We start from the raw sequence: 14,589 nt of genomic DNA, 5'->3' as shown, positions 1-14,589 counted from the left end.
GTACTGTAGCTGCAGGTTATCACACCTGTGCGCGTGGTTGCTGCCAGATTTCCCGCCCTATCCGGGGGCAGCAGAGAAAAATGATCGTGAGACCATTCCGCAGCTCCCGAATTAAGCTTGCTAATAACCTCTCCACCAACTCCTTCGATAATAAATGTTAGAGCCGGCTTGCAAGACGAAGAATTTAAGTTTACTTTTTCACATTTCCTTAGGGACTGCGATTTTATTTTGTTTATTCGATATCCAATGCAGTGAAATAAAACATCAATTTTAAATATCGTCTACTAAACGTTCACCGTGCTTTCATGTCTCACCGAGATGAATTGTTTTGTGTTTATGTGCTTAGGCAGAAGCAAGGTCGCAGATTTTAAAGACTCTTGAAGAACTCGATTTTGGGCAGACGGAAAGGTGCGTCAGGATCAACTCGGTGTCCAGCGGCCTTGCCGAAGAGGACTTGGAGTCCATTTTGCGAGCAAAATGCCTGCCTTCGAGTCTGATGCTGCCAAAGGTTGAAAACGCAGACGAAATTAAATGGGTGAGTGGCTGCAGATTTGTGTGGTTGAAGCTTTGATTTAAAGCCATGTTGGAGGCGCCAGAGTTTAAGCTGTCTCATGAACTTAGGGTGCTGGAAAGTTTGCAGTGTGGGGGCATTTCAAATGGAAGGTTATAGGAAGAGCCCGATGACGGTTTTAGAAGACGTTTGCACTAAAACGTTAACATTGAGTTAGTTATGTTTTCACACATTTTTTTCTTCTCCGTCTGAGGAAAATAAAATGTCTGTAAATAAAACTAAACGTGTAAAATTCCAAATGCATAGCTCTCAACCATTTATGTCGCAAAGGCGGGTGTAAACCCCGATTTTATTTTTGGCGGGTGAGAGGCCCATTGAAACGAATGGGAGTGCAGGAGGCTTGGCGGGTGAGAGAGCTGTTTACAAGGCGGGTGACACCCGCCAAAAGCGTGTGAGTTGAGAGCTATGCCAAATGTATTTAACCTAAAAAGTTAAACAAACAACCCTTAAGAATCAGCCTTGCATGTGGAATTATCGTGGTGTCTGGTTATGATATGACCCATTTATGAGACAGTGTCGTGTTTTAAAGAAATGATTTGAAAATGAACGTTTTTAAAACCAATAGGCATCGTAATTTTGATTTATTGTGTACTTTACATTTCGCGTTTTCTCTTATGGTGATAACTGGGGTATCTCAGCGCATGTCACTTCGGGAGCCGGCTGGAGTCGAAACCTGTGTGGGAACAATGTTTATTTTGTGTTGTGTCCTCTAGTGACACTTTGTCTGCGCAGGGCATTGACTGCAAATTCAAACGTGCATAGAATCTATTTACGCACAGACACGCGGACATAACGTGTTTCGAACAAATGGATTAAGACAACTCAGACGCAACATGGGAAACAAAAGGAGGCTGAAGGACATAAAAAAAGAAAAAAGGTCACTTCTTGGGGCAACTAAGGGAGCAAACAGGAAGCTTTTAACTAGTGCTTTTAATTAGCAGAGATATTATTTCCTGCGCAGTTTCTCTATTTCTACTGGCTTTAATTGCTGGCAGGTGTGTTTGTGTTTCATGACTTCGCTTTGTGCCAATAAAGTCCAGCAGAAGCAAATGGCAGCTCCCCGTTTCTGCTACAGTAGTTGTAAACAGAAATTGCCCTTTTATTGGGCCTATCATTATTGTCGTACAAATTGCAGGCAGCGGCTTGTATAATATTAATATGTAAAGACGCCGGGTATGAAAGACAGGCCACGATGCATATAACATACTGCATGTCAGGAATAATGGGACAGGGTCGATTTGTGTGGTTTAGCGGCTGTGCACGGTAGATCAGTGCCCCAAACTCCTGCCGTAAAACGTATCCCGAATCAATATGATTCAATTAAGCAGCCAGGCAGACAGTATCTATCATGGGCTTACCGCCATGTTGCTTTGACGTGACATGGAGTGCCTTCTTTGACATGCTATCTGAGAGTTTGTGTCCGTGAAAAGGAAGGGGCCTCTTTCTTCAAAACATGTTAGAATTCAGCCCCGAATTAATAAATGGACCGTCCAGACCCCCTCTCCCTCTGGATCCCCCCTGTCCCTCCAGACAGAGACACCTCCCCTCTTGCTGGAGGATTGCCCCCCTCAACCCCCCCACATCCCCGTCGGAAGATTATCATATTCACAAACCCGCCCCAGGTCAAAGGGCTGTTGCAGCCCCTTTCTGTAGATTTTTGCTTTTGTTTCTGTGAGTCATAATCCTTTAATCAGAGTGTGCGTGTTGAATGATTTTATGCTGTTTTTGTGTAAAGGCTTCAGGAAGGGAGAAAGGGGGATTTAAAGCTGAACAGTCAACCTTCGCGGTTTTTATTCTCTCCCCCACTTTTATTTATGGGAAGCATAAAACCTAGAAACCAAAGCACAACTAAGAGATGGGCTTACTTGTTTTCTTTTGTGTGAGAATCTCTTGCTCTGCCTTTGTCCCTGGTGTCGTTACTTGTTTGACTGGCATGGCTTATTGGACTATAACAAGCATAGCTCTCCTGCCTTTGTCAGCGGACAATTCGCCCACAAATCCCGAACAGTCTGCATTCTTCCCAACACACTATTGGGGGTGCATTGGAATTGAAAGAATTGCTGAGGCTCGCTAGTTCATCTCCTCCCCAATCCCTTTGTTTTGTATTTTTTCTACCCGACCCCCACTTTTTCCCACCTCACTGAACTGAACACTTAACTAGGCCGGAAGCATTTAATTGTCCCCCTTTTGAGATACATTAATTGAAACTTCTCCACAAGCTACTTTTGTGTTTGAGCTTATCACGAATTTAGAAAAACAGAATGAGGGAGCGTTAACTCTTCTGTTGTTTTTGTGTACGAAGCCAAGGTTAATACATGACGCAGAATACAATTTGCAATGCTATGCAGCCTTTGGCTGGGTTGGTGCGCCACGGGGACAAACCTACGACCTTGAAGAGATTTGTGAACAGTTTTTCATTGTTTGGACATGAAAAAATAGTTTAGCAGTTGTCAAAATGTTAAACAACGTAATCTGCTTAATTTTAGTATGGTGCCCTGAAATATGAAACATTGATTTTTAATTGTCCCTAATGATTTGCTTTTCACTATATCGATAAAAAATTGGAACGGTCCGTTTGAGACCTCTGTGTTGTTCAAAAGAGTCGCCCACTAGTACAACAAACGCTAGCTTTGAAACAATTTGTCAGAATATTACATAAACGATTGGCTACCGTTGGTTCTGTTGGTCTGGCTGTAACGGCATGGCCTGTTGTGCGATTGCTTTTCAGAGATTGCACTTCATTAGATGTTTCTTATTTTGGTGTGTGGGGAGGCTGGTATAAGAAAGCGTTTACGGAGCATTGGGGAGAAGCTAAAAGGGGAAATAACATGTCTAATCCACCCTCTAGTAAATAGGCTGCTTGCTTTTAAAATGAGTTTCCTTTCTGTTAGTCAGAATATTATGCTAAGCCTTAAGCATTCTTTTTTTTTTGGTGTTGCCATAGCAGCTGTACTCCTGCAGGGTGGTGACCTGTGATGATTACAGTACAAAGCTTATGGGGTCTTGAAACCCCCTTTGAAGATGAAAAGTCTTTGATGGTTTATATTTATGCAAATCTCTTAGATATGATTTAACCAACTGAGATTGAATGGAGAGATGATTAAAATTCCCCTTGCCTTTGATATCCATCAGTGGTTGGCTATTCCTTAAAAGTAAAATAGAAGGATCGTGTTATTTTGTGATTTCTTTATTGAAGAATCTTTATCTTACCTGTGATAGAGATTTTCTCAATTTTTATCTCCCCACTCATTATCATATCTAGTCAAACATAGTTGATGTTTGATTTGGAGGAGGTGGCGGGATAGGGTTCTTTTCTGTCATAGAAAAAGTAAATCTGTGGAAAAGCTTTTGTATGTTTCCACTCTGATAGATTTAGGAATTTGGGCTACCCCACTGGCAGCTCAGAGCTAGCTGTGAATCAGCCTCATGGAAGAAAAAAATTAAGAGCTTTGGTCTTCAAAGAATGAAACTTCCTTTTAAGGCTGTCCTAGGTAAACTAAAATTTTGAAGAAAAGACCCCGGAACAAAAGGGGGGAATGGGACACCCGTGTGTAGCGTGAGGGCTGCGCAGACGGCCGCCTCACTGCTTCAGTTGTGTAAACAATTTATCAAGAAGCAAACGGAACATCAGGCCAGTGTCCCTCTGATTGTTTGGGCCTTGTGATTTGCACTTGACTTTGTCAGTTGTTGACATTGCATAGCACATCTTTGTGGCAGAAATCCCTAGACTCCATTCCAACCCCAGTTTGGTCTTCCACAGGTAAGTACAACAGGGAGTTTTCAGGGGTTAGTGCAGGCCAGGTTCACTAGGTCACAAACACTGTTGATTTTTTTCATTTTTCTATTCACCTAGAAATAAGGGTTGCTTATTTTTCTGATTGTGCTTTCGTTCCAGCTTGCAGAACGGTTTTCGCAATGCATACAAGGCCGAACGCTCGACGATCCAATCCATTTAATCACGTTTGTGGAAACTGCCACCGGATTGCTTAATTTCAAGGTAGGAACCCTAATTCATAGCAATCCCTGTGTGAACACATGTGTGTTTTTGAATTCAAAACGACTAAGTCAATATTATTGTGTGTTTAAGTAGAAGTGCTTCCTTTATTTTTTTGCATCATAGCCCTTTACCTGAAAAATAGGTTTTGCAGCCGGAAGTTGTTGAAATTGTTAGTACCCAAAAGCCATTTGCACCAGTGTATTTAATTATTTGTTTGCCACAAGTTCAGATAAAACATTCACGAATTCAGTTTATTTGCACACATCAAAATGTTTGGGCCATGTGTAATAGTTTAATATATACCGTGTCAAATTCGAATGGTGCTGCATGCCATCCTCAGGCTAATATGTACAAAACTTTCAAACTGCCCTCTCTCCCAGAGTGCACAACATTAATTCATTTAATTAATTTTATAATTTGCTATAGCGCCATTCACCATAATTATGGTCCCAATGCGCTTTTGGTTGAACGCCCTCGGGCGGACTGGTGTCCCTAAATTTGGGAAAGGTTTTCAAGGTGCTATTTATGTGTGTGTGTGCGTTTCAGCCATTATAATAATGCGATAGAGGCCAAGACCCTGGTAGTCATCCATGTCTACATGGCGTGTCTGTGGATGCAGCAGAGGAATACTAAGGGGGGATTGTGTTTACGGCAATAGAGTTGTGAGATGCTACAGTTCGAATTTTTGTTGTTAAAAGTAGCTTCATTCTTATGGCAGAGGTGATGTGCAAGAGTGTTTGTGTTACACGTGTGTGTATGGTGTATGGAGTCAAGCTGTGCCTTCCACTAAGCTGCGAAGGTGCAGTGTGCGAGGGGAGAAATAGGTTAAGTTATTTGGCATTTATATAGCGCACTATATATTATTGGTATGATCTCAAAGCGCTGGTAAGTTGAACGCCTTCGGGGACCGTAGTCCAGGTCAGTTGAGAGAGGAAGGTGGAGTAGGGTGCATGGGTGCACCAGTTATGTGTGCAGCAGATGTAATTGCCTGATGGTAGCTGAATCCTAGCATTAGGTGTGGTGCTTTTGACATCAGTTGAATGTGTGCAGTCTGGCAGGTGGACATCAAGACTGGTTCTGGCTGCATTAGGCCTGAAGGACGCTTATGTGGGCAGCTAGGCCAGTTTGTCATGGCATATAGCGGCGTTTTATTAGAGTGATGAGTTGTTGATGGGGTAGTGTTCGTATTTGAGCAGCTAGGCCGAATTGATCGAGGAGTATAGCTGTACTCAAATTGTGTGATTTTGTAGAGCAGAGAGTAAGCATAGTGGTATGCGTAGGTAGTGTGTGGTGGAGTTAGAATCTAAGGAGATCGATATTCGGGATTCCCGGCGTGGGTCGTTTGTAACAAGTCACTAGGTGTATTCATTAGCGACATTGCTTGTGATCATGTCAAGGCAATTTGTTGTCAGATGCTAGATTAGTTGCTAGATGATGATTTTGGTTGGTATTATGGAAAGAGCCACGTCTTTAGAGCTTTGTGGAACGTCATATAATCTTGGGTGTGATGAATGTGAGGGGGAAGCAAGTTCCACAGAGTTGGGCCCAAGGTTGAGAAGGCGGACCCTTCAATCCTGGCAGAGTTAGCGACTGGAATTCAAAGAAGGAGGGCGGTGCTTGATCTTAGGGTGCGAGATGGGAGGTAAGGTTTTAACTTCTCTTGTTAGTATAATGGGCCAGACTTGTGCACAGCTCGGTGAGTGATGTATAGGGTCTAGAAAGTGGTCCTTCGTCCGATCGGGAGCCAGTGGAGGGTTCGGAGAACTGGTGAGATGTGTTCTCTAGGACCTAGGGTAAGGAGCAGTTTTGCAGCAGCGTTTTGGATTCTTTGGAGTTTGTTAAGTTGGTATGCCGGGGCTCCTTGGTATAGGGAGTTGGCATAGTCCAATCTCGACATCACAATAGACATAACTGCGGCAAGTCTGTTCGGGAAGGAGAGGTAAGGAAAGATGTGTCTGAGAAGTTTGAAGTGATAGTGACAGCATTTTGACACGTTGTTGATCTGACGGGAGAGGGTTAGGCCTGAGTCCATAGTGCAGCCTAGGTTTTTTATTGTGTCGGAGGGGGGGGTGAGGGACGTGGGCCATGGGAGCTGATGAGGTAGAAGGGCAGTGTTGCCGCACACCATGATTTCTGTTTTAGTTGGGTTTAAGAGGAGGTGGTTTATTGTCATCCATCGATCAATATCTCGAAGACAGGCTTCTAAGTAAGGGTGGGTGTTGGTGCCAGATTTGTGGATTCTTAGGATGATTTGGGTATCGTCAGCGTAGTTGTAGCACAAGATGTTGTGCATGCGGATTATTCCAGGAAGGTTGGTCATATAGAGGTTGAACAGGAGAGCAGATAGGCATGCACCTTGCGGTATCCCGGTGTTCACTGAGGGAGCAGTTGAGACAAAAAGGGAGAGGAGGGTTATTTGTTTCCTGTTGCTGAGGAAGGAGACGATCCACTTAAGAGCAGTGCCAGGGATTCCAAGGGAATGGAGGCGGTCAAGGATGATTGAGTGGTTAACCGTGTCAAATGCTGCAGAGAGATTGAGGAGAATTAGTGCAGCACATCCTTCTGAGTCTGCAGTGACCTTAAGATCATCCCAGGTCGAGGTCAGAGTGGTTTCAGTTCCATATCGTGGTCTGAAGCCTGATTGTGCGGGGTCGAGGAGGCCGTTGGATTCAACAAAGGTGTTGAGCTGGGAGTATACTGTTCTATCGATGAGTTTTGCAAGGAATCTGCTGTTGGAGTTTGGTCTGTAGCTTTTGGGTCAAGGGGGTTGAGGGAGGCCTTTTTAAGAAGAGGCTTGATATGTGCTATTTTGAAGGTATTTGGGGAAGATGCCAGAGGTGAGGGAGTCATTTATTATGGCTCTTGCATGTCCTCCAGCACAGGTAGACGAGAATATTTCTTTCAGGACAGAAGCAGGTCAGGGGTTGAGGGGTGACCCGGATGGTTTGCTGGCAGATAGTAGGTCAAGGACCTTGTCTCTGGAGATGGGTTTGAAGGAGTCGGGACAGAAGGGGAAGGGTGGGTCGGTGGCGGGAGGGGGAAGAGGGAGGACAGCTTAGAGTTAAGGGACGTCATCCTGTCCAGAGCGGTGGTGAAGAAGTGTAGGGAGAGGGAACCGCAGAGTGTTTGAGATGCAGTTGATTGGGTAGAGGTGCAGGTGGGTTTGACAAATTATATTATCCTGTGGAGTTCTTTGCTGCGGTTGCCACAGTTGAGAATTAGTTTATTGTAATAGGCTTTTTTGGCCTTTCGTATTATAGCTTTGTAGTTGCATTGGTGCAAGGCGAACATGGATCTGGTGAGATCGGTTCTAGGGAGTTGTTTTGTTTTTTTGTTGTTCCTCAGGTGGGATGTGAACCATATGGGGGACTCTCCGTTGTGTGAGGAAGCAGGTCGCATGGGGGTGAGAGGAATTAGTGAGTTATTGAGCCAAAAGGCGAAAGAGTTGATGGTTAGGCCTCTGCATTGGGGGCAGGGGGGTGGTGTAGGGGAACTAAGAAGTGGCTCTTCGGCAAGGTCGGGAAAGAGGTGTGAATAAAGAAGGGGATGGCATAGTGGTCAGCCCAGATGAGTGGAATGGGGTGGGATATATAAACCAGGCCATGGGAGCTCTAAAAATTGCATCAAGGGTGTGCCCCCTTAAGTGGGTTGGACCAGTCGTATGATGGGAGAGGTTGAGTGCAGCAACACTGTCAACTAGCGGGTGGGTCATGGGATTGTTGGGAATATCCAACCAGATGTTGAAGTCTCGTCGGAGAGTGAGAGATGGGTGATTTACTTGAATGGTAGCTACATGATTCACAGAGGTTTTTGGCGAAATGTATGTCATAACCAGGGGGTCTGTAGATGAGTAGGAAGCTGTGTACAAACAACAATGAGTAATTCCTGGGTTCCCTTTGTTTACAAGGAGCATTACTTCGTCTCACAGGAGATTTAAGTGTGTGATGAGTGCATCATACTCTCCCTCGGAAAGGTTCTTAGAGAAAGAGATTTCCATCCCTAGTTCCTTCTATTGCATGAACAAGGACCCCGTTTCATGAGTGCATACAGCGGCCTGGCCTTCTATCTTGAGCTTTAGAGTTATCTGCCATGTCAACCCTGAGTGATGCGTCCGAGGTGCCTGGTTTTCCTCCTTCAGGACGATCAGCTTGATATTCTCAAGGTGCATTTTAGGTGCAAAGCGTTGTCACCCTCTCAGCACATATGGGTGCATTACCTAACCCACTGTCTGGGTTTGTTCTAGGTGCAAGTTGTTGTAGGGACCACCTGAGTCTTCCATGAGTGTTTGGCATTCCCCACAAATGATTGTTGTATGCGTTCTGTTATGGTTTATTGAGAGATCTGTAACGGTTTATTGATAAGCCACCCTCAACACGGGGAATTCCTTCCCTCCCCACTCAAGTGGTTTTGCAACAAACTATTTGAGATTCCTTTTTTTAGCCCTATCTCAGACACATATCACGCCCCTTCGATCCCTGTCCCCTGAGCTAACAATGAGCCAAGAACCAAGCCGGTGTTCAGGAAATAAATTGGTATCTATTTAAATTAACAGTAATTGAAATTAGCACGAAAATGTCAAAACACCACTTTATCCATGGCACATCACAATCAACTTCTCTCAGCATAAATAAATCACAGAAGTGAGTTAAAAAAACACAATCACAATTCTTACTTTCTTCAAATAATTACACTGATCAATAAAAAAGGCACTTATGTAATGTTGTGCGATTTTGATTTTCCTGCAGGCTTAAAAGGGTAGCAGTAGGATTTCAAGATTGGTAAAAATACATATGGCAATTATAATTTCACCCACACTTTTAGTTTAAAATAAACAAAGTTTTCAGACCCCCCCCTTGTTTTGGTCTAGATTGGGAAGTCAGACAGAAAAATTGGAATTCTTTGGACAATTTTGGATTTCAGACCCCTTTTACTCAAAGGCCTTTGTTGGGGAAACTATCTAAAAAGGTTGGACTGATTTAAGAACAAAGACAACTCTCTTCCATAAAGAAATCAGGGTCAACTGGACAACAAGGATTACCCAATTAATTTATAGGCTATTGTTTTGAGCACACACTGGGAAGTGAGCTTTGTTAATTTCGAACATTAACAAAATTCACCCTGTAGTGTTCTGCCAAATGGTGAATTAATTAAATTAATATTTTTGGTTACATAGTGCCTCATTACAACTCACCCGGTATGGAAACAACGGTGGCGGAAAACCCGCTGCCACCGTTGTTTCCATACTGGGTGATCACGACTGCTGCAGGCAGAGGCGTCAATCCCGCCAGGTCTGACTTGGCGGGTTTAACACAAGATGGTGCCGGTGTTTCCATGATCCACATTCCAATTGAGTCCTCTTGGACTCAATGGGAATAGGGATTTACACCATTCCGCCTCCGGAATTCCCGGGTCACCGGGGTTGTAATACCACGGTAATTCCGGGAATCACTGAGGCGGAATGGTAATACGAGTCCAGCGGTAACCAGGCGGTTTTACAACCTCGGTTACCGCCGGACTCGTAATGAGGCCCATAGTCTAAGAATCTACACAGTATTGCCCCCACCCAATATAAAGGGAAAAGATTCAAGGCAAGCAGACTTCCCACCTTTTGGTTTCCCAGGGCTCAGTTCTACTTACATAGAAAGTCTGGAAATTACATAAAAAATGGCACATAGATGAAATCTGTCCGCCTTATGATGGCTGACAAAAAAGGCCTAAATGATAATAGTCCTTTTAAATAAATGGTGAATCTTCATGTGCGACAAATGGTCCTGCTCCTGCTACTGGCCATTTCTTTTCACTGGGTCACCCTGTGCCCACAGTTATTTTTTTCCAATCTCCTTTGTTTTGGAAGCTTGCTCTTTGAAGTGAGTGCCCTGATTTTCACACATATTAGTCATGCTCCAGCCAATGGCAGCTTTTGCTTTCAGAGTCAACAGGTCTGAAGAAGACTGAATTTCAACGCCTTTAGCAGGACATTTTTATTGTGGTTGGTCATTAGATGGGAGATGTGACATACAGGCTGGGAGTGGGAGTTTTCCTTGTGAGGTTTTGCCGACAGCCTGCAAAACAGTCTGCCTTGGGCTGACATTTTTTTCGTGAAGACAAAGTGGCTCTTCAAATGTCACTGCAGTTTTGTGGGTGAAACACAATAAATATTGCTCTTTGTCAACCCACACTTCATGTTGTGTTTTTCTGACATTTTTCTGTGAGCAGTGATATTTTTGTCACTTTTACTTTTTCAAACCATTTTTATTTGCACACACATGTGCAGGCCGTTTTTTTTTTCAATGTTTAAAAATCCTGTTTTCCATATAACAGGGATCTTTCATGACACCTTCTTTTGTACATTTTAATTTAAATTAAAAAGAACTTTATGGGAGTGCTTTGGAGAGGGCTGCTGGAGGGCTCTCCGCCATTTACCTTGTGAAGCTGGTGTTCCTTCACGTGACTCAAACTGTGAACTATTTACATCCCTCAACAAACAATACTGTTGCGGCTGACTTTAGCCCCGCCCAGATTTCTCAGAACTCCCACTATCAGCTGGAGGCCACGGCCATTCACGTACATGCTTCGTGGGAGTGCTTTGGAGAGTGCTGTTCGGCTGGAGGGCTCTCTACCATTACTTTCTGAAGCTGGTGTTTCTTCCTGTGACTCAAACTGTGGACTACTTCAATCCCTCAACAAACAATACTGCTGGTATATATATTGACTTTAGCTTATTGTGGATCTATTACGGTTATTTAAACAAGTTTTCTTGTTTCACAGCGGCTGACTGTAGCCCTGCACACATTTCCCAGAACTCCCAATATCTGCTGGAGTCTGTGCTCATTCGTGAACCTGCTTCATGGGAATGCTTTGGAGAGTGCTGTTCGGCTGTTCAGCTGAGCAGCCCCTCGCCTTCCCGGACACTTGCTGCTGTCCGCTCCTTGCAAGCCTCCCCTCGGCACTGTTGCGATAATACTGAGTTGGCCTACCCAACGTTAATTATTATGCCGCTGTATACCTTGAAAACAGCTATGCCCCCTCATACAAAAACTCTGGTGACTTTAGAATCATCAGACCCAGCTGCTGCGGTGACAGCGGCAAGATGCAGCGATGGCCACTTAAGTGTCTAACCTACCTCATTCACCCATTTCCTTCTGGAATATCAATGAACTCAGCTATGTCAGACACGTCTTTTGCGAAACCCACCCTGAGACCATCTTTTGGGCTGAGGGAGGCTCCTCTGACAAATTATGATACGATCTTGGCAGCATTAAATAATAGTATATTCACTTGAATTAAATTATATGAAGTCCTCAATAAAGAAGCTGATGAAAACATAGCATCAACAAAAATAATGGAGGCCAAAATTGATTGGATTGCGGCCACAGTAGGAAAATTGACTTATACTCCGTCAATACACAAAATGAGTGTTGAGCCGCCTCTTGTAATTCTCATTCCTCTGATTTCCTCCCTTTTCCAGAAATGCCTGTAAATGTGGTGAGGGAAGATTGCAATAATGAGTCAGGTGACTTGCTAAACTATTCAACCTACTCGATAACTACACTCCGAATTCTGGTGGGTGACCAGGTTGACCCCAAAGATCCGTGTAACATTGTCCATCCAAATTCTGCAGTAGCAGGAGAGAGTTTAACAAATAAATCGTTCATCACATTGGAACAGAAAAGAATGCTGACTATTAAGGGCTCGAAAACAGGCCCCCCGTGCCTTTATATCTAAAAACCACCATAGCAGAAGAGCTAGACCGAGTAGTTCATACTCGTATTAAGAACCAGGTAGCCCATAGAAACGATAGCCCTTCTAAGGCAACGCCCCTTCAAGAGCGGATGCCAAAAACGACAGACACAAAAATGACCTTACATCGTCATGATACACTGAATTTATGCATGAAAGATTGAAAAAGGAACAATCCATTTCTCAACAGAACTACTATCCTGCCGGTACTTAGGACAATAAAAAACCCAGGCCAGTAGAAACCAGGGACATTGAATCAGTCCACTTTATAAGATCGCGTAAACTGGACACTGTTACCCTTATGATGCCCTCCCAAATAGTGAAAGATCTAATTTGGAGAGAGCGAAATTCACTAGAGAAAAAGGGGTTTCTACTGTCTATGTCAGGTCAGAAGGAAATGGTAAATACAAGGACTTGTAAAATGAAGGAAGGGGAAAGCGATAACTCTAATTAAAATCGTTGAACAGAACATTATACCTCATAGGCATGGCTCCGAAATTCCCTCAAGTAACTCAGGCTCCATCAAACAGTTATGCTTAAGGAATGAAACTGCAGAGGCCTATTGAATGGCAGTGTGGAATACCTAAGGGAGGGTTTGCTCATCTTTTCGATAGGTTGCTAGCCGCTGAATTGTATTCCTATCACTTGATTATTCTCCCAGAGACCTGGCTGACTGATCAACTCCTATGGCCAAACTATGACATTGCTTGGATCCCCGCTATCAAACAAAGGTGAGGGAGACCTATGGCTGGGCTAATGATTGCTGTAAAAAAAAACGTGAAGGGAAATTTTATACCATGGGCCTCGGCACACCCCTGCATACAATTAGTTAAATTGATTTTACCAAATGGAGGCAGCCCCACGGTTGTACGCATTGCCATTTTAAATCTCTATTGGAATCCAGCCCTACTGACCGGCAATTAATTTGTGCCTTTGTCACTCAGACGCTGGACATAGTGATGCTAGAGAAGGATAAGTAGACAATCTTTGTAGTAGGGGATCGAAACATCTCTTGCTTCACCCAAAAGAACATTGTGGTGAAACAAAAAATAATAAGGTGGTTAAACTTAATGGAGGATCATAACCTATCCATGATAAACAGAACCTTTGATGATGATATCCCACCTAGACTGACATGGAAAAGGGACAACTCTACGGCAATCTTAGATTATGTGTTTGTATCTGCAGAAGTTATAACAGCAGTGAGGAATTTTAAAGTAATAACCTTGTATGAAAATGATCATAACATCCTAGAAACAAGCTAGGGAAACTTGCCATTGTTGACATCACATACTACAAGCCACAGATACATCTGTCACATGGTCAAAACAGAATGAAATTGACAACCCTAAAGCTAATGCATCTTATGGAAAAACTTAAATTTGAAGATGATGATCTATCGATTGACACTACTCCTGAATATATGGAGGACCTAATGATACTGATACCGCACACTGTATATGACTCACATACTACTTACAAACATAAATCGAGTGCCCTCATTTGGAAATTACTCAATGCTGAATCTAATGGGGGCAATCCAGCACTGTTGATAAATTCAATACCAGGAGCTAATTGGATCTCTCATTTTACAGCGATCTATGTGGATATCGAATATGAAGACAAACTAAACAATAGCCTGAGTGATTTAAGTCCTCTCCAGTTTGATCTTTTAGACATTACCTTACTAATAAAAAAATTAAGCTCCTCAAGAGTGCCAGGTCCAGAAGAACTATCAAATGCTGTCCTGAAAGAGAATCCAGGAGAATGGGCCTGAATTTTACACCTACTTTTCTCTATGGTAATTAAATCTAGGAAGATCCCAGCGACATGGAAAATCTCTATTCAGGTGCTGATTTTTAAGCAAGCCGACCGGGTCTCATCATTATATTACAGACCAATAGCCCTCCTAGATATTCCGGGCCAATTATTTGCAAGAATACTGCTTAAAGATCTAAATAAATGGCTAGCAACTAAGAAACTGACAGATCCCCATCAATCAGGATTCGTAGCTGTGCTAGGTACTTATATAAATCTACTATCTCTAACCGCCTTAAAAACTCAAACAAAAACCACCAAACAACCTGTATATTTAGCATTTATAGATTTCCGATTAGCTTTCGATTCTATCCCTAGGATAAAACTATGGCAACAACTGAAACAGGCTGGGTATCCACAGTATATCCTGCAGTTATTGAAACAATGTTATACTAATACATCAATACAAATTAAATTGACACAAGATGGCCTGCTATCACAACCAATAAAGACCTCCCGAGGT

General features: G+C 43.2%; 1 protein-coding gene across 3 annotated transcripts in view; it reads left to right on the top strand.

Moving 5' to 3' along the window:
* Window positions 1-14,589, top strand: part of CLYBL (citramalyl-CoA lyase) — a 2,832,351-nt gene that overhangs the window by 1,736,051 nt on the left and 1,081,711 nt on the right. For all 3 annotated transcript variants that reach the window (XM_069637009.1, XM_069637010.1, XM_069637008.1), the window contains 2 exons: window positions 347-535; window positions 4,467-4,568. In XM_069637009.1, the coding sequence (XP_069493110.1) occupies window positions 347-535; window positions 4,467-4,568 (291 nt within the window). The remainder of the gene's footprint in view (window positions 1-346; window positions 536-4,466; window positions 4,569-14,589) is intronic.

Source organism: Ambystoma mexicanum, chromosome 7p, assembly GCF_040938575.1.
Source record: "Ambystoma mexicanum isolate Mex_15411 chromosome 7p, UKY_AmexF1_1, whole genome shotgun sequence".
Classification (NCBI taxonomy): Eukaryota; Metazoa; Chordata; class Amphibia; order Caudata; family Ambystomatidae; genus Ambystoma; species Ambystoma mexicanum.
Note: the sequence above shows the minus strand (reverse complement) of the source record. Positions and strands in the feature narration are given on the sequence as shown.